This window comes from Protopterus annectens, chromosome 13.part0, assembly GCF_019279795.1.
Source record: "Protopterus annectens isolate FY-2018-M chromosome 13.part0, PAN1.0, whole genome shotgun sequence".
NCBI lineage: Eukaryota > Metazoa > Chordata > Ceratodontiformes > Protopteridae > Protopterus > Protopterus annectens.
The window spans coordinates 99260064-99284515 of NC_056747.1; the positions used below are offsets into that span (position 1 = coordinate 99260064).

Consider the following 24452-nt stretch of genomic DNA (forward strand, 5'->3'; position numbering starts at 1 on the left):
CACTGCACAAGAGGGGGTACCAGTGTTGACATGGCCAGTCTGGTGCAATCAGTATTGTCCTTGGTTTGTCCTGTTTGATCTTTAGTAGTACCTTGGAGTGGAGAGGCAGAGGGGGAAAGGCATAAACTGATAGGTTTTTTCCAGGTGAAGGACAGGGCATCCACTTTCCAAGCTTGTTTGTTGGGGAGTCCTTGTGCAGAATTTGTCCAATTGGGGGGGAGGCAAACAGGTCTATCTCTGGGCTCCCCCATTTGTTTCTCAACATGTTGAATATCTTTGGTTCCAGTTTCCACTCATGTGGGTCCATGAGATTTCTACTTAGGTCATCTGCCAGTGTATTTAGCTTTCCTGGCAGGAACTGAGCCTGTAGGTGCACTTGGTAGCTCAAGGCTGTGTTCCACAGAGCCATGGCTAGTCTGCAGAGAAGGTATGAGTGGGTTCCCCCCTGCTTGTTTATGTACCAAGTAACAGTGGTGTTGTCTGTCTTTACCAATAATTGTCCTATAAGAATGTGGTCCTTGAAGGCTGTCAGAGCATTCTGTACAGCTAACATTTCTTTCTGATTGATATGTAGGTGCATTTGACTTGGGTTCCACTGGCCCTGAATGCACTGCCCTGCCAAGTGGGCCCCCATGCATAATCTGATGCGTCTGTTGTTAGGGTTTGGGTGGCAGGGGGTAGAGTGAATGGCAGTCCCTTGTTTTGGTGGCAGGCCTCTGCCCACCAAAGGAACTCTATCTGTAGACAAGGTATGATAGTAATCATTGATTCTAGATCCTGAGAATGTTGACACCATAGGCTTTTTAGATACCATTGTAGTTTCCTCATATGCAGTCTTGCATATGGAATTAGTAGAATGCAAGAGGCCATGAACCCCAGGGCTTGCAGTATCTTCCTTGCAGATAGCTGGGTCTTTGTGGTAAGTAGTTTGAAGTAGGCTGTCAAATTAACTTGTTTCTCTGGCCTGAGGTAGGCCATCTGGGAAGTTGTATTCAAGCTTGCTCCCAGGAATACAATTTGTTGGCAGGGTACAAGATGTGATTTCTTTTCGTTTATGGTGTACCCCAGGGATGTTAGCAATTTCTTTACAAATGCCAGATGATTTAATAGTATGTCCTGGATTTTTGCCTGAATTAGACAATCGTCCAGGTGTGGGTATATTTGAATATACCTTTGCCTGCACAATGCAATGACTGGAGATAGGTACTTTGTGAATACCCTGGGTGCAGTAGATAAGCCAAAGGGCAGTGCAGAGAACTGGATAGTGCATGTAGCCTGCTCTGAAGCATAGGTATCTTCTGCAAGATTCTCTTATAAGGATGTGCAGGTAGGCTTCCTTTAAATCCAGTGTTGCCAACCAGGCATCTTTACCTAGCATGGGAAGCAGCTGATGAAGAGTTAGCATCTTGAATTTTGGGATTAAGAAAAAGGTGTTTAGGATAGACAGGTCAAGGATAGGATGCCAGGAATTGTCTTTTCTGGGCATCAGGAAAAGTTTTGAGTAGAAACCTTGCCTCATTCTTCTTTTGGGACAGGCTGAATAGCCCTGATGCTTACAAGAGAGAGAACTTGCTTTTGAGCCTCTGCCCACTGATTTGGGGGTAGGTCTGGCCAACCATTTGAGGTTGGTAAGGAGTGGAAGTGGAATCTGTATCCTTGGGAAACAATATTTAGAACCCATTTGTCCTGGGTAATGAGTTCCCAATTTTTTGCATGCAGGGAAATCGTTCCCCCTAAAGGAACAGTCAGCAGAGCAGGGCTTGAAAGGTTTAAAGTTAAGTCATTGACACAGTTTACCATGGGGGGAGTCTTATTACTCCCTGCTTTGGAAGTGGGAGCCCCCCACTGCTTAGGCCTGTGAGTACCTTGGGACTGAAGCCTGTGTGTTCTGCTGGTTCTGGGTTTGGACTGAGAAGGCCTGGAAGAGACAGGAAAGGACCATTTCTTAGAGGGCCAATGCCTACTAAATCTGGGAGGCTGTACTTGCAGGAAATCTTTAACAGTTTGCATAGATTTAGCTTTTTCTCCATCCTTTTAAGTGCTACTTCTGCTTTGTTGCCAAACAGGCGGTCTTGGTTTCACGATCCGCAGTAGGATTTTCAAAGAGGAACTTGTGGGAGTCAGGTACCCTGTAATACCTGTCAGGTTTTCGGGGAGCAGGAGGTAAAGAGTCAGGGGCCAGGCTAGAATCTGAGAAGGCATCATCTACAATGACTAGTACAGGAGGGATAGCTAAAGGCCTGTGTTGAGGTAGGTGCAAGAATTCCCTAAGCCTCTTTTTGGAGTCAGAGAAATCCTGGCTTTCCCAGCGGAAATGCTCCCTAAGAGTGTGCAAGATTTCACCAAAAGAGAAATCTACTACTTATATATGAACTTTTTTAAATAAATATAATCTTTGTTTCTTTACATGCTGCCATTTTATTTACTATACATGTTAACCTAGTTTTCCTAACTTTTATTTTAACATTTGCTTGTTTGAATTTTATTTGTTTTAGAAAGTTTTATAAATATCATAACAAAAGATGAGCTGAACTGAATATCAGGGGAAAAAGCAAGAAGAGGAAAAGCATGCCTTTATAAAACAAGCTTTGCTTTTGTTTCTGCTCCGATTCTAAATTAAACATATCAGTAGCCAATAACATAAAAGTGGGTGTGTGCATTATGGACGTATAAAAAGAAGTTATGTACTCACCATGACGTTCCATCTGAGTAGGTAACTTCATTTGTCTGCAACCTGTGGGTATCGGATCCGAGCCGGCAGCTTTCCAAGCATACAGATCCGAGCTCCAAGCTCCTCCCCTTACCCATAATGCCCTGCTACCTCCTTGTAACCCTCAGATCGAGTTTGCCAGAGAAGACAATAGAAAGTTTCTATAACCTAGTAATCCTTATCACTTTGCAATGGTGGGGACTGAACAAGGTATACACAGGCTTGTAACTAGCAAACCATAGGTCCGGGGGAAGGAGGGAGGGCCGGTTGCAGACAAATGAAGTTACCTACTCAGATGGAATGTTATGGTGAGTACATAACTTCTTTATCTGAAGTAGTTAACTTCATTTGGTCTGCAACCTGTGGGACAGTGTCCCCAGCTACCAGAGACTTGGGAGGCCCTTATGGAAGGATATTCCGGAGCACTGTGGAGCCAAAAGAAGCACGTCCTCTGGATATCAGATCCAATTTATAGTGTGAAATGAAGGTATGTGAAGAAGCCCAAGTTGCTGCTGCACAAATGTCATCTAAAGAGACCCTTGACCAAAATGCAGCAGAGGTAGCCATAGATTGTGTAGAATGGGCTCTCACTTTTAGGGGCTCAGGACGACCAGAACTTTTGTAGGTGAGGAGGATACATTGGGAGATACAGCTAGCTAATGTAACTTTAGTGACTTGCTTCCCAAAATGTGACTTTGCAAAGGACACAAAAAGTTGTTCAGATTTCCTGATATCTGCTGTTCTGTTCAGGTAGAAACGTAGCTGTCTGTGAACATCTAAACAAAGGAGTCTGTACTCTCCTTTATTCTGAAAATTTGGAAAGAAGACCAGTAGATTGATAGACTGATTGATATTGGCCTCTGAAGAGACTTTGGGCAGGAAGGAGGGATTAGTCCTGAGCAAGACCCTGTCCTTATGAAAGATGATATATAGGGACTTACAGCAAAGAGCATGAAGCTCTGAAATTCTCCTGGTGGGAAGTAATGGCAATCAAGAAGATTGTCTTCCAAGATACATACTTTAATTCCACTGTGGCCGCCGGTTCAAATGGGGGCCCAGTTAAAGCTTGAAGAACTATGGTAAGATCCCATGGAGGTACTGCATCTCTGATCGGGGGTCTTAATAAGAAGGCTCCTTTCATGAATGATTTACAGATCTTGGATGAAGCCAGAGGTCCTGAGCTGTTACCGATGTGATAGTGGGAGATAGCCGCCAACTGGACTTTAATAGTGGATGCACTAGCTCCCTGCTGAAAAATATGTGAAAGAAAGTCAAGGACTACTGGGACGGGGGCCGTGAAAGGATCTAGATTCATCATCTCTGCCCAAAGGGAAATTGTAGCTCTTTCTGGTGGATGGTTTGTGTGCGGCCATTAGGATGGCAATCTGGGAGTCCTGGCCATTAGGGGAACTGGATCAACCAAGCTGAGAGCTTGAGATGCCCCAGGTCGGGGGACTTGAGCCCCAGGGGATGGGAAATCAGATCTGGACTGGGATCTAGGATCCAGGGAGGATGTATTAGATGAGACCGTAAGTAAGGGAACCAGGTCTAGCGAGGCCAGAATGGGGCTATGAGGATAACTCTGCTCCCCAACCGACGAGCTTTCTGTAGGAATTTTGTCTTCAGAGGAAGAGGGGGATAAGCATACAGAAGACCGGATAGCCAAGCATGAACTAGAGCGTCTCTGGGGGATTCCCCTGGTGGGGGAATCAGAGCAAAGAACTCGCTGCACTTTGTGCTTGAAGGCGAAGCGAAGAGATCGCAGCAAGGTTGACACCAAGTGAGGAATATCTGGTTTGCAACTGTTGGGTTCAGAGACCACTCGTAAGGTGAGAGGATCGTTCGACTCAACCTGTCTGCCAAGATGTTTGTCCGACCCGGAATGTGCGTTGCTATGGAGATCGCCCATTCCCACACTCTCATGGCCTCCCTGCAAAGACGATAGAATCTGGTTCCCCCATTTGTTTATGTACCAGACTACAGACATGTTGTCCGATTGAATTGCAATCGCACCTGGAGGAAGAAGGTGATGGAAAGCCTGCAATGCCAAAAGCACCACACTCATCTCCAGTACATTGATATGTAGTGATGTCTCTGTGGGAGTCCACGTACCTTGGACAGATCTGCCCCTGCAATGCCCCCCCCCACCCGAAGAGAGATGCGTCCATGGTCACCGTGACTTGTGGGGGAGGTAGGACGAAAGGACATCCTTCCCGGAGCTCTTTGGAATGAAGCCACCAGAGAAGCGACTCCTTGCACACCCTGCTGAGAGGAATATGGGTAGATAGGGGTTGAAAAAGAATAGACCTTTGCACTTGAAGAGTCCATTGAAGGATTCTCATCTTCAGATGGGTGAACGGGGATAGAGTGATGGCAGCTGCCGTGGATCCCAGAGCCCTCAGGACCAATATGGCAGGAGGCACAGGAGACTGTAAGAGGTCCAAGATTTGGAGGCAAAGATTGCGTAGCCTGTCGGTTGTCAAGAAAATTCTGGATTGTGTTGTGTCTATCCTGGCGCCTATGAAATCCAAAATTTGAGTGGGTTGCAGGGATGATTTCCTGAGGTTGATTGAGATTCCTAGTTGGTGAGCTAGTTGTAACAGGTAATCTCTGTTTGAGCAAGGTTGATGCCTGGTGGGGGCGGTAAGGAGCCAGTCGTCCAGGTACGGAAAGACCTGTATGCCCTGAAGCCTCAGGTGGGCCACTACTACTGCCATGACCTTGGTAAACACCCTGGGGGCTGTGGTGAGACTGAAGGGTAGGACCCTGAATTGGTAATGACTGGTTCCTAGCCAAAAGCGGAGAAACCTCCTGGAACGTCTGTCCATAAGAATGTGGTAGTACACGTCTTGGAGGTCTATTGAGCACATCCAGTCATTCTCCTGTAACAGTGGGAGAATGGATTGAATAGTGACCATCCGGAATTTCTCTTTGGTTACTGACAGGTTCAGCATTGATAGGTCGAGTATGGGTCTTAGGTTCCCCGTCTTTTTTGGCACCAAAAAGAACCTGGAGTAAAACCCTAATCCGGACTGCTCTGGGGGGCGGGCTGGATTGCTCTTTTTCTTAGCAGCCCTTGAATTTCTATGGCTGCTGCATCCCTCTGACCAGGTGGGACATCGGGGATTCCTCTTGATCGAGGAGGGGAGGTTAAGAAGGGGATTGAACATCCTCTGGATACAATTCGGAGCACCCAGCGATCTGTGGTATGGACTCCCATTTGGCTAGGTGTTCCGAGAAGCACCCCCCCGACTGCCTCCAGAGAAGAGCAGTCGGGCAACCCTTCAGGGCTGCTGCGCGGGTCGGTCCGAGAAAGGTTCTCTTGACCCAAAGTTCTTCGGGCCCCCTCTGCCTCTGTGCCGGTGTCCACCTTGTCCTCCTCTGCCTCTGAAGGACGAGGTCTCCGGAGCAAAACGGGGTTGTTAAGTCTTTCGGAACCACATCTTCTTTTGTCCCTTTTGGTTCCTGAAATAGGACCTCTGGGGAGCCGAGAAGCGGATCCCGATGGCAGACCATGTCTTCCCGTCTTTCTCGCTCTGGAGAAGAGTGTCGCGGACGGTCTTGCCAAAGAGCGTTGAACCGTCATAAGGAGCGTTTGCGAAGGATGCCTTGAAGGGTTCCGCAAAATCGTAAAGACGGAGCCAGGCCTGTCTGTGTAAGACCACTCCCGTTCCACTAGCCCTAGCCGCTCCCTCCGTGGCATGGGAGAGGAGCCGCATGGATGTGTTGGTGATCGATTTGAGAGTGGTCATTCTGGACGAGAACGTATGCTTGTCCTCAGCCGACATGGACTCTGGGGGTGATCCAGCGTACTCCTTAATCAGGTCACGCTGGAGTTGAATAACATGTGCCATATAATTCAGTGACCTTACAGAGAAGGTCGCTGAAGAGATCATCCGCTTTCCCAAAAGGTCCATCAACCGAGAGTCCTTGTCTGGAGGGTGTACCGAGGAACTCTCCTGTGCTTGTTCCTTCTTGGTGGCCACCGCCACCACCATAGCATCCACAGGGGCACCCTTACTCCAACATGCCTTGTCTGGGGGGGGGGGTTAGTATTTTGTCGGGATGTTTGGGGATCGGCTCCACAGTGTCCGGCTCCTTCCACGTCCTGGTAGTAATAAGATCTACCAGGGGGTCGGTGGGGGGGGCACCCAAGAGGTAGATGGGCCTGCGTCAAATGCCTTCAAAAACACAGACTCGTCCGAGGAACGCTTTTGGGCGGACCACCCTCCCCTAATGTGTAACATTTCCATGATGTCTCCAAAGGAGACGTCTTCAGGGGGTGATCTTGGGGATCCTTCCCCTTCCTCCAAGTCTGTGTCCTCCGTGAGGGACTCAGGTGAGTCCAAGTGCCTCCTCTTGCACTTCCGCTTGTGAGGAACCTCCTCGGGGGGGGGGGGCTGTCTGAAGAGGCCTCACCAATGATGTCCTGTTCCTCCAAGGGAACCATCTGGGACGTAAGCGCAGGCTGTCCCTGGGATCGGATGATGGAGGATAGGCTCAACTGCGTGGGAGCGACGGGCTGGTCCAAATGAAGAACCGGGGGTCTCGAGTCCCTCTCCACTACGTTGAATGCCGATGGTGAACTGCTCTCCCTTGGATCAGAGAGCAGTTCTGTCGGCTCTGACGTACGGACCAGCGCCGAGGGCGACCCGATCGGATCCGAAAGGGTAGTGTGACCCGACCTGGATGGAGCAGAAGTTCCACTGGCCCCTCTGGATCCGACGCCCGCCCCACGGCTCTGAGAGCTCGGATCCGACAACAAGCCTGGATCCAACAGACCCGAGGGCATGGTCGGCGTCGAAGACGGAAACGCTGTCGGCACCGACCCCACCCTGGCTCCAAAGCTAATCGGATCCGACAGCTCCGAGACCCAAAAGCGGGTCGGAGAAGGAGCAATAGGGGCAAGAAAAGGTGTCGAGCTCCCACCAGAGGGGGGGGGGGGAAGGCACGAGCACTTCCATCTGCATTTGAGCCTGCAAAAATCGACGCAGCATCCAATCCATATCTGCATCCGACAAGCTCCTAGTAGACCTACTAGAGGCCACCTTGATGACCTAGAAGGTGACCGGGTCTCCTCCTCTGGCTCCAGGGAGAAACTAGCGGAGCAGAGCCGAGAGGGGGTAGACCCGGAGACCTTCAAGGGAGAAGCAACAACTTTAGATGGCGGAGCCGAGGGAGTCGATTCCGACCGCCTTTTATGGCTGCAGTGTTTCTCTCTCTCTCTCTCTCTTTCTTGTCCTTTTTTCTTCCCTCCCTTTCCTCCTGGACCAAAGAGGAAGGATGAGTACCGGCCAGGGGATCGGAAGTAGGAGGTGGAGCAGCCGTAGAGGCGGCTGGCACCACAGCAGAAGACGAAGTAGATTCTGGTGGCAGAAGGCCCGCCAAAATCAGCTTGGCCTTTCTGTCTTTCAGTGCTCTGGGATTAAAGGCTGCACAAATAGTGCAGCCTGTGGAAAGGTGTTCCACACCCAGGCACAACACACACCGAGTGTGGCCATCTGCTGGGGACAGCTTATGACCACACTCGGTGCATTTTGAAAAAATGGCCTTGGGGCCTTCGGCCATGGTATAAGAAAAAGGAAAACAGCACACACCTTCACACACTCTAGTGGGGGAGGGGAACTAGCTGACTAAGCAATTAGAGTAACAGACACTAAATATAAGAACCTCTAAAGAGAAACTACCCGGGGTTCATACACATGGAAGCGTACAAGGGAAAGATAGGAAAAATAAAAGATATTTGAATTATTTTGTTAATTTTACTCACAAACCAACTCGGAGCTCATTCTGAGAAGCTATCATAAGCCGCGGCAAACGAGATCTGAGGGTTACAAGGAGGTAGAAAGGCATTATGGGTAAGGGGAGGAGCTTGGAGCTCAGATCTGTAAGCTTGTAAAGCTGTCGGCTCGGATCCGATACCCACAGGTTGCAGACCAAATTACGTTAACTACTTCAGATCCACCTATTCTGGGGTGTTGTGAAGCATAAGCCTAAATGCTTTGTGTTTTATAATAATAAGATACAAGCGGGTGTGCATTATACATGCATAACCCCATGCCCAAGGGTTTTATGAAGCATGAGCCTCTGCTTTATAATCCCCAAATGTACAGTGCTATCTGTATTTTGCAAACCTGCACATGCTTTATTGCACTCATATTTATTACTAATTTTGCACTTTGCAGTCTGGCTTTTGTATTTAGATGTTTGTATGGGACAATTACATGCTTTGTATGGTATTTTAATATAAATTAGTTCTACATTTTACCACCTGATTGATCTGCAGAGTCATAAATTTTAAGTGTGAGGAATTTTGGTATTCAAGGTAGTCATTTTACAGAGAATTCTATCAAACCATTGTGGGCTGTAGCAAGGATTCTGTTTGTAAATTTTGTTGCACCATCATTTTTATGAATCACATTTGCTTCCAAGTTGCCCAGTGGAGGTGCATAGAAGGTGTGTTGAAAATCTGAGCTCAAAATATTAAGTTTTGCTGACTTAAGGGCATTGGTTGACACATTAAGAATGCTCGTTACCCATTTTAGCTGATTGTTGTCTAAAGTTATAACTTTTTATCTATGCAGAATTTTGGTATTAAATTTTCAGAGTAGCCATTTTTGGGACCTTCTGTGAAACTGTTGTATGCCATTGTAAAGCTCCATTTGCAAATGTTACTTTGCAGTTGCTGTCAAAATTTGCATTTTGAATGCAACTTGCACAAATATAGTGTCATAGTTCAGGCAATATGATGGCAATTTGAGCTCAGAAATGCCAGTTCATAGTCATGATTGTTTGCTGAAAATAATCTTTAAAAAATTTTTTCATGTTTCATCAGCTTTCTCGGAGATGACTCATGCTTGTTGTTACTGTGGCAAACGGTTTTATTTCTGAACTGTATTTGTGAACATACTTTCTGCTTTTTTTTTCTTCCATTACAAGTCAGAGTTAGTGGTGAGGAAAGAAAATGGCTGACTGTCAGATTCTGGAGGCTGTGCACAAGAAGGAATCAGTGCCCTGCCCTAGTTTCCTTCCAGGCATAAAAATCATTCTCTGAAGGGGTCTATATTATATCCTCAAATGCTTAAAAAAGCGAATACTGATTGATCGACCTAATTTAAGTGAAAGCTTACAATCTCGAACTGTCAGATCAGCGATTTTTTTCCCAGGGAAAAAAATCGCTGATCCAAAACACATACACACAACACAAGCACACCAAACAAACAGAAATCCACACACATACACCTAAAATCTGATACCTAACCTGCACTAAACTATGCACACACCACTAACTACCCACTTACCTTAACCCAAACCCTAACCCTAAGGTCCGTCACTATTGCACACTCACCTCACCCGCTCCCTAACTCTAACTCACTTAATTCCGCCCTAACCCTCATGTCCACTCAATCGCACACACAACTAACCCGAGCCCTAACCCTAACTCACCTAAATCACCCTAACACTCACATCCACACAATCACACACTTACCTGAATCCGACTGGTAACTTTCCACCATAACACTGAAAATACCGAAGCAACATAAACGGACAACCGAATTCTTTCCCTAGGAAAAAATTTGAGTTTCTGCTGCTTCGATATTTTGCAGTTTCGCAAAAATAAGTTTGATCAATCAGCATTCGCTTTCGAGGATATAATATAGACCCTCTCTGAATAGGTAACTAGCAGTCAGACTGGTCTGCCCTTCCTTTCACATTGATCATGCTTCCGAATTCCCTAACTTTTAACAGTACTGATGCTGTGTTTGAAGAAACACCTGCAGAACACCTGATACGTTACTGTAGTGACATTGCAGCACTGAAATGCTCCTTGCCCCTTGATGGGAAATCCCTCAGTGCACTGAATACATAAGCAATTAACAAGAAGACGGCCAAAAACAAAACCAAAATGATTATGTGAAACACAGCACATGACATTCTTCCTAGATGTAACAAACAGATGACATTATCACTCTATATGTGATTGAGTATACAAGACCATACAGGATGCTTTGCTTTCATAAGGTAATCCTGTGGCAAGACAGAGTGCATTGTGTGAAGCAGTACAAAGGCTAGAAATGGACATCCTGACAACATGGCAGGAACTATCAGACTATTGTAGCTATAACAAATAAAAAATATTCAAACCATTGAAAGCAATACATACACATTAGTAAGTTTCTACCATATGCTGATGCTGTTTTCTATCTCTTCATCTTTGAGATGTCTGTCCCTTGATCTTTAGTTTTGTTGCACTGAATCAAAATTCTTTTCACAAAATGAATACCAGAACTTAGAATCTGTACATCATTAAATGATGGACTGAATTTAGAAACTTTTCATTAGAAAAGAGAATATAAGTGCAATGAGAACGGCAAATACAGTAATAGGGAACCTGATCTAAAACAAAGCAACAAATGTCTGCGTGAACAGAGGACTGACGCACTATCTTCAGAATGTATTTCTGACAAACTGTCTTTCTGTAGTTCACAAATACCATTCTGTTACTCCACAGCTTATCCAGAGAGAATTTCTCAATGTTTGTTTTGGAAAACTATTGCAAATTATACCCAAATCTAGTATTTCCATTTTCTACATTGACCGTACTGTTGAACTTCCTTTTTACAGTAGTGTTCTGCTAAGAAAGCAGCCATTTGTTTTCATCAGCAGATTGCAATACATCTTTTCATACAGCTGAAACAAAATGAAATGCACAACGGCGAACAATCGCCTTGCCCTGGCTGCCCAGTGGCTTAGGTTTACATTTTTGGCCCTTGCTGGCAGTATCTTAGAATTAGGCAAAGGTTCACCTGCTAGAAAGAGAGGAATCAATTATGCATCAGCTCTCCTTTAAGTGTACTGGAGTGAGACAGAGGCGTAGTGAGGATAGATGCTGGTTGTTTGGTTCCTGGCAGAGGCTCCACAGATAACAAAAACAGGCCTCCAGATGAATAAAACTACAAAAGCAGAAACTTATGTTTGAATTTGTAAGTTATAACTATGACACATAAGTAACACTGCATTCCTGCTGTCTAGGGTTATTGCTTACGGGGAAAGCAATAACGCTAGATAGCAGGATTATTTCTTACAGGGAAGACGCCTGACACTTGTGATTTGATAGTGTCAGCTGCTGCTGTCTCAGCAGATTTTGCTGCATCAAGTGGTTAACTCTTTATGGAAATTAAAAAGAGCTGGTCCAGGGGAGGAAGTACAGTTGAGTAATACATGAAAAACAATGAATGAGACAGTTTGTGAGCAGGTCAGATATCTGTGTAACAGGAAGAATGACCCACAGAAACATTGCACATGTTAGTCAAAGGCTGACTTACAAAGCAAGAAGTGACCTTCACAGCATTCTGCTGCACATTGTTCAAATCTGATATCATCACTTACCCACAGCTAAACCCACATCCCATTCATGAAAATTTATGCAATCAGCGTATCTTGACTAATAAAATGTGTTGTTGTAAATATTGATTGCATTAAATATGATACCTTGGAGCTTTTCTTCCCAGGCCTCTGCTGAAAAAGGGCACCTGTGCCCAGTTAGACTTTTCTGGTACACAAATGACAATAAATAAAGTGAAAGGCTGACAGTAAACAAACACTGAATCTCATAGTATTGTCATTAGCATTTCTCGAAAAATGAAGAAAAACATACAAGTTTACAGTACTGTAGTAAAAAACTTTAATTGACTGGAATACATTTGCAGGTACAAAATTATTATGCTGCTGAGTTCTACTGAAATTACTACAGTATGCATATGCTGACAAACTGTTTTAGCCAAAGTGAGCAACTAGAAATGTGTGAGACTGCAATAAAGATTTCTATATCCATTATCAAATCTTGCAACTAGCCTTCAAACAATAAAAGGTAGAATGCAGTGATTTAGACTGTATAAGCACAGTAATATACAAGTGTTTTATAGCAGCACGCACATTTTGGCATCAGTACTGGAGAGATGGAGGCTGAGCTTTTCAAGGGGGGGTGGGTGCATGTGGTTGTCAGTGTGCTTGCAATGGCATACAAATAATTCAAAGAAATGTTCATGGAGTGGAGGCTGTAGACAAGCTATTACATGGGGGACATTAGATTACACAAACGGTACAGGGAAGAGACACTGCTGTAAAGACATACAAGTCCCCAGACATTTCTGGAATTATCTTATACTATATCAAATGAAATACAGTAATGAAAAGGATACTTTCTATCTGCCTTTATTCCCAAACGAGAAGTTTTCCATCTAACTTTACGGGGCATTCTAGTGAATTCTGTGGGATTTAGACAGCGGGAATGATAGGGGTAAAAGTACTGAGAACCCAGCTGTGTAGATGCTGGGGATCTGTGCAACAGCGGAAATAAACAGGCAGCAAATTTTATTTTAGTATTTTTTTTCTTAAACTAGCTAAGGATCAACATGTAAGCAAAGTCCTAACATAAGCATGGAGCTCACGGTTGGTTACTCTTTGATACTGCTGTCCTTGGCTCAAGAACATGACCCTGTAGGGTGCCCATATCTACAACTGGTGACCAAAATTTATATGATAAAGTATCAATTAAGAGACAAAAAGAAGAACAAGGCCTCAGGACAGCAGTTAAGGTCACTATAATATGCTAGTGATTTCATTATGATTAAGAGGAAAGAAATTGTGGTACATTTCATGACATTACATCTACTGGTTAGTGAAAAGAGAAGAAAAATCTTTAAAGTTCAGTTGGCAGGACATACAACTCACTATCTCAGCATTCCTCTGGCCTTGAAAACTGAGACTTTACAAGTATTACTGTGAAAATTTGCACTGGACAAATATCAGTTCCTTGCTTCAAAATAAAAATTACCTACCAGCTAAGACGGTACTCGTCTCAGCATTTGACATTCAGGAATTCTTTCTGTAGTCGCCAGCAGTTGGAGTTTTCTCCTTTAAGGGCTCTCCTACCTCAGAAATAAAAAAAATTCTTGTATTCTCCAACTACAAAGCATGATGGATATAGACCTCCCAAAGATGCATGCTGTGATGTCATACACATAAAAGGATAACCCTGGCCTTGCACTCCCAAAGTTTTAACGCAGTTAAACTAAGCATGCACACCTGTAAGAAATAAAACAAAGGTTTAACATGTTACAATTTTTCACACTTAGCAGTATAACCATATGGAAGTGGGGTGGATGAGTTACCCAAGTATAGAGGAACAGCAGGAGTAGAGGTAAACATCAACCACAAAAAGCCTTCTTGATGATCATCTGGTGTGGTGGGTAGTCATATCTTACGTTTTAATTTGAAGAGTTGTTTTGTTTTAGACTTTTGTATAAACATATTGGGTACAATTGTTTTGGTCATTAAATCAGTCGGTCAAAAAGGAATTGGTCATCTTTTTAATCAAATTCCTTTCCATTGAGTTGTTTGTTACCACTGGAAGTTTTACTCAGAGATCATCAAATAGTGGGGTTAAGGACATTAGTCCCTTCCCACTATCATACAATCTCAGAGATGGTACATTTACTTTAGCAAGGGTTTGGGGGACAGAGTCATCTATGTAAGGGGAGCAGTGGGCAAGCCTCCTTAAAAAAAAAAAAAAAAAAAAAAATTATGGCTTTCCTTTTGTTTACTTGTCTTCAATCATGTGTGACCAAAGGAATGGAACTATACCCATACATATATATGTGTGTGTATATATATATATATATATATATATATATATATATATATCTGTACATATATATATTTTTTTTAACGTGGCCTGTATATACCCTACCCTATTGGGTCCTCCAGTGAATACAGTCTGTAAACCACAAAATATGTCCAGATTCATGGCCTGGTCCACAGCTAGGGCTTTAAATCATCTCGGTACCACACTACGTGAAAAGTCAGGAGACACCATTTTATGAATAGTAAATATCTTGAGGACAGGCTACATTGCAGTGTGATTCTTCAGTTAAGAATATAAGACAGCAAATACTAAACTACAAGGTCAAGTAGTTCTTTTGGTCCAGTTTTGAAAAAAAATGCAAAAATCAGACTTGCCACGACAACACAACACTTAAATTCCCTTTCCATAAGACTGATTATCAAAACACTTTGGGTCAGACGCATTTTATTTTCTGTCTTTTGAAAAGGTTACATCAGTTTATTCTAGTCTGCTCCATCTGTGCAGCACTCTACACCTAACAGTTACCTATGTGAGTGATGTAAATATCCCATTACATCATTGTCATGTTCAGTGTCCATAGGATAATGAGGTCTTATTGTAAAATTTAAAACTGTTGAAAATCTGTCTTTGCATCTGCAGTTCTGTCTAGTGGCCAGATAGGTAATGTATCATACAAAAAAATTCAATGGGGACCAATGGCAATACCACTCACTCACTTCAACAGCCAGAGTCCTAAGCAATGTCAGGTCATACCTTATCTCCCTTCCACTTCCTACATGCTGAAGGTCTAAATGTTGTAACTAACTGACAAGTAGTCACAGAAGCACATATGTACAATCCTGGAAAGATTCAACTCGGCCTTCTTACAGTGGACAAGAATTACTGTTCTCTCTTACACTGTCCATAGTGTACACAGCAAGTGCCTAAAAATTTTGTTCTTGTCCTGAACAGTGAACAAACATTTGATGAGAAGGAAACCCCTTTAGATTAAGATGTGAAGCATAGAGTAAATGCTTGAAGTATAAATCAGAAACCACATATAGTCTTAGAAAGGGTTCACATTTCCTAGCTACACGAAAGATCCAGTTTTCTCTTGGTAACTGAAAGTCCTGGCTACCACTGCATTGATGACTGGTTTCATTGCAATATGAATTCACAAACCAAAGACATGACTTTACCCTAAAAGCTGCAAGAGTGAAAAAGGAATAACATTCAGGCATACATCTGAAGTACAATAGAGCCCTCGCATGATGATCCAGTGTACTTGAGCTCTGACAATTGTTTAGGCATCTCCAAGGGAACCTTCACACTTCAGCAGTAGGCAAATATATTACTCGGTGCAAGCAACTGGTTTTGACAGTGAAACAGGTCCACCTGGTGGCGTTACTTGTAGCATTTCCGTTTTTTTCTTTGCCAGCTGCTGGGGCTCACATGGTATGGTGTTGCATCTATACTAAAACTAAAGAAAGAAAAAAAGGAGACATGAGTATTGAAAACAAGAGGTAAACATCAGTAAGTACAGCTTATGTAAGTACTAGGTTAGATGCCCTTGCGGGCCTTTTTAAGCCTAGCAAGTTTCCCAAATGTGAGAATCAAACCCTGTAACTTGTGTCTCTAAGGTAAACATTTTAACCATTGTGGCAACCTAAACTCATTAATGTCTTCATTAGTCATGTACGTTATTTATACAGGTTTCTGCCTTTATAGAAGCAAGATATTTTATTTATTTTGTTATCTATTTGCCCTTTGGCCAGAGGGGAATACCCAGTCAACAATAGCCTTTTTTTTAAGGGGAGACCTGAAGTGATACTCACTCTGACTAGGGAAAATTATACCAGGGAACAGTAGAACTTCCCTTAGTCATAAAAAAAAAAAAAAAAAGTGCCATGGGATTTTTTACATCCACCTGAGCTACCACCAAATCAGGCATAAAGGATCTCTGTTAAATACCCTGATGAAGGCTGGCGCACTAAAAAGTGCAGCACCCCTATTGTACTGCACGGCTGGTACACTAAGGAGTGCAGCACCCCGCTGTACTGCACATCTGGTTCACTAATGGCTGGTACACTAAGGAGTGCAGCACCCTCGCACCCCCACTGTACCACATGGCTGGTACACTAAGGAGTGCAGCACCGCCGCTGTACTGCAAGGCTGGTACACTAAGAAGTGCAGCACCCCTGTTGTACTTGCACTGCTGGTACACTAAGGACTGCAGCACCCCCATTGTACTACATGGCTGGTACACTAAGGAGTGCGGCACCACCACTGTACTTCACGGTTGGTTCACTAAGGAGTGCAGCATTCCAGTTATACTGCACAGTTGGTACAGTAAGGAGTGCAGCACACCTGTTGTACTGCATGGCTGGTTCACTAAGGAGTGCAGCTCCCCGTTGTACTGCAGCTGGTACACTAAGGAGTGCAGCACCCCTGTTATACTGCACGGCTAGTACACTAAGAAGTGTAGTACCCCCACTGTACTGCACCGCTGGTACAGTGTAGCAGCCCTGTTGCACTGCATGGCTGGTACACTAAGGAGTGCAGCACCCCCGTTGTACTGCATGGTTGAGACACTAAGAGTGCAGCAGCCCTGTTATACTGCACGGCTGGTACACTAAGGAGTGCAGCATCCCTGTTGTACTGCACCGCTTGTACAGTAAGGAGTGCAGCACCCCTGTTGTACTGCACGGTTGGACACTGAGGAGTGCAGCACCCCCAGCACTCTGGGATCATGTCAGTCGCCCTGCTAGACAGGGGTCCAGAGAATTAAATATTGTGGGAAGAAATATCCAGAGAATTGTTATGGCTAGGCTTACATAGCCCCTAGGGCCGATAGCCTAGTACCAACCTATGAACCTATTATACTGCATGACTGGTACACTAAGGAGTGCAGCAGCCCTGTTATACTGCACTTCTGGTACACTAAGGAGTGCAACACCCCCACTGTACTGCACTGCAATGACACTAATGGAAAAAATTATTAAAACCACCTGGCTGGTAACAGAACCTACAGCTTTCTGATCTTCTAGCACCAAAGGCGAGTTTGCTACCTGTTAAGCCACTGACACCTTAAAGGGCCATTTCCAACCATGTCTCTAAACTAACAGAAAATTCATCTATACAGCAAAGTACAAACCAAGTTAGTGCTACTGAACCTATTAAAAACACTAAAACAACACAGTAGCTGATCGTTCATTTATAAAGGAAACTACAGTATGTGTATTTATTCTTGAAAAAACCTGACCGAGGCTTTAGTTAAGGATGTCAGATCCATCATGGCTTGTATCTAAGACAGAGTTCCAAAGTGTAGAACCAAGAATTGTGAAGGCCTTGTAATATGTATGAACTCTGACTGAGGTGGATAGTCACTGCGGTTGGAAATATAAGTGCTTAACGTTCAAGAAGGCTGGAAAAAGAGAATGAACTAAGAAAAATGTAACTGAAGATGACAAGTCTACACAGAGATAGCAGGTAAAATAAACAAGTTAATTCTTAAAAGGACAGTGCAATGGTGGTAATTTCATAATTGTATAAAGTAACTGACACGTGTTTGAACTAACTTAATGTTGGAGGCAGAATAAGATACAAGAAGACCATACTCAGTCTAAAGCAGAGAAAATGGTCAAGGATAAAAGAAAAGAAATAGAAAAATCCAATAAGGGATCCAGAATGAAGAAGGAATAAGGAAGCAGTAAAGGCTGAAAGAGAAGAGACAGGTAGCTAAGGTGTTTGGTTTGTGGTGGCAGAGGATGAGGGAGCTGCAGGAGAATATGGCAGATGGAGATGGCATGAAACAGCAAATAAGGTGATAAAAGGGGAGTGAGAGGGATACAGGAGGAGAGGATAACAGGAGGATACAAAGAAAGTGGGCTAGAAAAAGATATAAAAAGGAGAAACACAGGGTACAGTTAACCAGCGGAGTCAATGACAGCGGGACAATAAAAGGGAAGCAGTAAGGACACTTGAGAGGAAATAGGCAAGGAAGAAAAAGGTGGGAGCAGCAGCCAGCAAGGAGATGACAAGGAGAAGGAAGCCAGGTTGGAGGTGCTCAAGCAGTGATGACAAGGTGGCCAAGTAGGGGGAAATAGTAGCGTGAGGGAAGAAGGGAAGTTGGTTGGGAGGGGTCTGTGATCAAAAGGAATGACAGCTACAACAAGCATGTGGTCAGGAGTGGCAGGTAGACATACCCAAAGAGGAGGAGAAGTGAAAAGTACAGTTTTGTACCTACCATAAATGTAGATGTTCGAGTGCTAATACAGCTGCAGTCATAACAGATGGGTTCTCCTGCCGTCAGGCGGCTGAATTCCAAAGTCTAGGTCCGGCGTTGGTTGTCGTCGCTTCTTCCCTGACGTCAGTGCGACAGGGGTATAAAAGAACCAGCCGACGCCATTTTCTTCAGGTTTTCTTGCCCCAGATGTCAGGTGCCCCCAGAAGGAAGGCAATACATAAATGTATGTAATAATGCAATGCAGTATGATCAAAAAAACAGTAGTTGCAAGCAAATATACCATAAAAGAATACCCCAATCAGGTTGTATGAGGAGGTGTTAGCCATTAGGCCTGTCCCAGAGGGGAAGGAGGGAGGGAAACCCAGACTGCAGCTGTATTAGCACTCGAACATCTACATTTATGGTAGGTACAAAACTGTACTATGTTCATCGTGCACACAGCTGCAGTCATAACAGATGGGTAGAATCCCAAAGCTAAGAAAGGGGTGGTAGGCACTAGGTGGAACTAGGAGGAGCCAGGATGCCCTGCAAGACTGCAGTGGCAAAGCCTGCTCTAGTTTTGGAGTATAATGGTAGGTGGTAGTGCTTGGAGAAGGTATGCACAGAACTCCAAGTGGTTGCTTCCAAAACATCTTTGGTAGGAACTCCTCTGAGGAAATCTGCGGAGGTAGCTGTGGCCCTTGTGGAGTGAGATCTGATGCCTGTAGGTACAGTTTTGCCATGAAAAGAATAGCAAAAGCGTATGCAGTGGGCTATCCATTTTGAGATTGTCTGTTTGGAAATTGGCTTTCCTTGAGCTCCTACAGCATAGGACACAGAGCTGTTCTGATTTTCTGAAAGGCTTTGTTCTGTCCAAATAATAACGCAGTTGTCTGTGGATGTCCAAGGAATGTAGTAATCTCTCCCCTTTGTTTTGAGGATTAGGTTAAAAGGTAGGTAAGTGTATGGCCTGATTCAAAGCTACCCTGGATACCACTTTAGGCATAAAGGACTGGTTGGTTCGTAAGGAAACTCTGTCCTGATTGAAGATGATAAAAGGCTGCACAGCCATGAGAGCTTGTAGTTCTGAAACTCTACGAGTTGAGGTAATAGCCAGAAGGAAAGCTGTTTTCCAGGATAAATATTGCAAATCTGATGAGGCAGCTGGCTCAAAGGGAGGCAAGGTCAGTTTTTCCAGAATGAAGTTGAGATCCCAAGCAGGTATTGGTTGTTTCCTTGGGGGTCTTAGATTCTTAGCCCCTCTGAGGAACTGTCTTAAGAGAGGGTGAGAGAATAAGGGTGGATCAGTGTTGTATTCTGCAGAAATGGCTGAGGCATGGATTTTGGTGGAGGAGAATGAAAGTCCACTGCTTAGCAGCTCAGTTAGGTACTGTAGTATTTGAGGTAAATTCAGTTTTCCAGGATCCTGACCCTTTTTCTCATTCCAGACACAAAACCGTTTCCATTTTGCCGAGTAAGCTTTTCTAGTTGATGGCCTTCTAGCCTCCAAAATGACATCCTGCACCTCCTTGGAGAGTAGGGTCTGTTGTGATGCTAAGGAATCTTCCATGCGGCTAGATTGAGAGTTTTTAGCTGGCTGTGAAGAGTTTTGAAGCTGTGCTGAGTCAGGAGAATAGGTATTAGAGGCAGGGGCCATGGTGGGGAATGCGTCAGGCTCCTCAGGAGTGGGTACCAGTGTTGTCTTGGCCAGTCTGGAGCAATGAGAATCATCTTTGGTCTGTCTGCTCTGGTTTTCAATAGAACTTTGGGCAGCAGAGGAAGAGGTGGGAAGGCATAAACTGTCATTGCTGTCCAACTGAAAGAGAGAGCGTCCACTCTCCAGGCCTTTGGATGGAAAATCCTTGAGCAGAATTTTGTCAATTGGTGATTTTTGTGGGAGGCAAAAAGATCTATGTCTGGCCTTCCCCATGCTTGGATTATTTCTGTAAAAATTTTTGGATGCAACTTCCATTCGTGTGGATCTGTCATATTCCTGCTTAGATTGTCTGCCAGTGTGTTTTCCTTCCCTGGCAAGTATTGTGCTTGAAGTTCGATTTGTAATTCCAGGGCCATGTTCCAAAGTGACATGGCCAGCCTGCACAGGTGGCATGAATGGGTTCCTCCCTGTTTGTTTATGTACCACGTTACTGTGGTGTTGTCTGTCCTTATCAATAGTTGGCCTGGATGCAGAAGGTCTTTGAAAGCTGTAATAGCATTTGTTACTGCTAGTATTTCCTTTTGATTGATGTGAAGGTGCTTTTCTTTTTGGGACCATTTGCCCTGAATGCACCGATCTGCCGTAGTCCGAGGCGTCTGTTGTAATGACTTGATTTGTTTGAGGCTTGCTGAATGGGAGACCTGTGTTTGTTTGGCATGCTTGAGCCCACCACAGAAACTCCTTTTGTAGACATGGAATTAGTGGTATTATTGTTTCCAAACTGTGGCTGTGTTGAGACCATAGGTTTTTCAGGTACCATTGAAGTTTCCTCATATGCAGCTTTGCACATGGGACTAGTAAGATGCAAGATACCATGAATCCCAGAGCCTGCAGGATTTTCCTTGCAGTCAGCCTGGTGTAATTTGCTAGTGCTTTGAAGTATTGAGTTAGTTGCCCCTGCTTCTCTGGCATGAGGTAGGCCATCTGGGTGTTTGTGTCCAAGCTGGCACCCAGGAAAATTATTGTCTGATAGGGTATTAGTCTTGATTTATTTTTGTTGACTGTGTATCCCAGAGAATTCAACAACGTTATCACGAAAGCCAGATGTTTCAGAAGAATGTGCTTGCTTTCTGCTTGGATCAGGCAGTCGTCCAAATATGGGTATATCTGTATCCCATGAAGTCTGCAGTACGCAATTACTGATGCCAGGCATTTCGTGAATACTCTGGGTGCAGTAGATAAGCCAAAGGGAAATGCAGAGAATTGATAATGGGTTGAACCTGCAAGAAATCTGTGGTATCTTCTGCAATTTTGTCTGATTGGGACATGCAGGTATGCCTCCTTGAGGTCCAATGTTACCAGCCAAGACTCCTTGCCCAGCATGGGAAGAAGCTGCTGTAATGTGAGCATCTTGAATTTTGGTACGATTTAGGATGGATAGGTCCAATATAGGTCTCCAATCTTTTCCCTTCCTTGGTACCAGGAATAGTCTGGAATAAAAACCTTGACCTTGTTCGTGCGTAGGTACCTCTTGAATTGCTTTCATGTCTATAAGATCTGTAATTTGTTTTTGTGCCTCTGCCCTTTGATTGTGTGGCAGATTTGGCATGCCTCTCATTTTTGGAAGGCTGTGAAAATGGAATCTGTAGCCTGTGTTTATAATGTCCAGGATCCATTTGTCCTTTGTGACAATATGCCAATTTTTTGAAAATAATGCCAGTTTTCCTCCTAAGGGTGCTGCCATTTGAATCCTGCTTGGCATGCAAAGGGGAAAGTCATTGGGCTTGCTTTCTGAATGATTGCAAGTTATCCTCACCACCTCTTTGTGTAGGAGCTTGCCATTGTCTGCCTCTAAACGATCCTTGGGATTGTCCTCTGTCCCTCGGGCGCCTGTATCTACCTCTCTGGGGTCTGTCCGTGGCTGGAAAGGACCAATTTTTGGAAGGCCAATTTCTACTGAAACGTGGGGGTTGTACCTGTAGGAAATCTTTCACAGTTTGCATTGATTTAGCCTTTTCCTCCATTTTCCTTAATACCTCCTCAGCATTAGCACCAAATAATACATCCTTTTGTAGAGGGGCATCTAGTAGTTTAGCTTTGACATGATCAGGCAAGGTTTGTTCCTTAAGCCAGGCATGTCTACGTATGACTGATCCTGTAACAGCAGCTCTACATGAGGCCTCTAGAGCATCAAAACCACATTGCAAGGTATGCTTACCCACTTGTTCTGTACTAGGCATCAAATCCTGCAACTCCTTCAAGTCTGGTTGTTCAGGCTGTGACATTTTACTTTTCAATTCTGATAACAAAAACTGTTGGTATTTTAGCATATGAAACTGACAGTTTAAGGCCCTCATGGATAAGGTAGCCGAGGTATATACCTTTTTTCCCCACCTTTCTAAGGATCTGGAGTCTCTCTCGGAAGGTAATGGATTTTTAGCAATGGAGGCCTTAACTCCCTTGGGGCCCTGTGAGATGGTTTCTGGGTCAGCAGCATGGCTTTTGTATAGAAATTGGTGTGAGTCAGGAACCCTGTAGTACCTGTCTGGTTTAACTGGAGCTGGGGGTAATAGAGTCCGGGTTAAGGCAAGCCTCCGAGTAAACATCATCTAGGATGTCCAAGACAGGAGGTATAGCCAAAGGCCTGTGCTGAGGTAGCAAGAGAAATTCCCTGAGCCTTTTCTTTGAATATGAATAATCTTGGCCTTCCCAGTGGAAGTGTTCCCTTAAGGTATGCAAAGTTTCCCCAAATGAATAATTCTCTGGAGGTGAGACAGAAGGGATGGACTCCTCCGCATCAGAGTCTTCAAAAGGAGAGTAAGAATGTTCCTGATCATCAGAGTGTCCTGAAATAATGGAGCCCTGATCAGAGGAGGGGGAATCTTCCTCCACTCTGGGCCTTTTGTCCGGAGGGGGCTGAGAACCTCTGATAAGAGTAATTAAATCCTCAGCCATTTTAAGCATCTGTTTCTTAGGCATAGGGCCTGGAGATGGGTCCTGTGTAGTTGGTCTCTTAGAGTGCAAGGTTGCTTTAAACTTTGTGAAAGCCTTGATGGAGAAAGAAGAGGAAGGTCCGAAAACACCTTGAGTGGAGGTGGACCTGTCCACATTCTGAGTTTCAACGCCACTTTCACATTCTGAGTTTCAACGCCAAGAGTGGCTTGGGTATCTGTAGTCGGGGTGTGGGCCGAGAAGGCTGCGACCTCGGGCACAGGAGACACCGTCAAAGAAGTGTCGTCGGTAGTCAGGGGCTGCATAGGTGCCTCGCTGAGAACCGGACCACGTGTAGTCGGCTTTGGCGTGGTGTCGGTAGAGGCCGCGGACCTCGTGTGTCGGTCCTTTTCTTTGCATTTTTTAGACAAAACCGGAGTCGGAATATCCGATGACATAGTATAGTTAAATGCTTTCCCAAAATAATGCTGGGCGAACCCCGCCCGACGCTTAATAGTGCGTTTGTTGAATGTAGCACAAAAGCGACAGACCGAGACGTCGTGGTCTGGGCCTAAACAAGGTATACAGAGGGAATGGAAATCCTTATGTGGTATTTGCTTCCCACAAGAAATACAATTATTAACTTTGTCTGACATCGGTCTGAGGCAAGAAAAGTTTCCCCAACGGGGTACTTAGCTTTTAAGAAGACTTCGGTTTCCAAATTTTCATAATCTCAGGAGCTGGCCGACTGGCACTTGCGAACTGCTTCTGCTTCGGGCACCGCGCAGCAAGAAAGACTGAAGAAAATGGCGTTGGCTGGTTCTTTTATACCCCTGTCGCACTGACGTCAGGGAAGAAGCGACGACAACCGACGCCGGACCTAGACTTTGGAATTCGGCCGACCGAGGACCCGCCTGATGGCAGGAGAACCCATCTGTTATGACTGCAGCTGTATGCACGATGAACATCTGGTGGTGGGATACTATGTCACTAGTAACTATCAGAAAAAAAGTAAGGAATAATTTGTTAGTAGGGATAGAAGGGGCAGGAAAGTGATGCCTACAAATGGGACAGAGTACATGAGAGATCAGCAGTGGGGATGGCTTGGAGAAAATGTACATGAGGAATGGTAAAGGGATCAGGAGGGATGGAACATTTTAAGAACACTGAGATCGTCTAGGGTGATTCACATGGAATGGAAAAGTTACAAGTGGAAGAGAAAGTGACATATAAATGGAAGTAAAACTGGAGAGAGGAACTAGTGTGTGAAGAGAGAGAAGTTTTTTGACAACTGGAGACTCAG

General features: G+C 44.5%; 1 protein-coding gene across 2 annotated transcripts in view; it reads right to left on the bottom strand.

Annotated features, from left to right (window-relative positions):
• Positions 1-12371: 12371 nt before the first annotated feature.
• Positions 12372-24452, bottom strand: part of LOC122817622 — a 357468-nt gene continuing 345387 nt past the window's right edge. For both annotated transcript variants that reach the window (XM_044090670.1, XM_044090672.1), the window contains one exon: positions 12372-15816. In XM_044090670.1, coding sequence (XP_043946605.1) covers positions 15811-15816 — 6 coding nt within the window. In that variant the 3' untranslated portion in view covers positions 12372-15810. The remainder of the gene's footprint in view (positions 15817-24452) is intronic.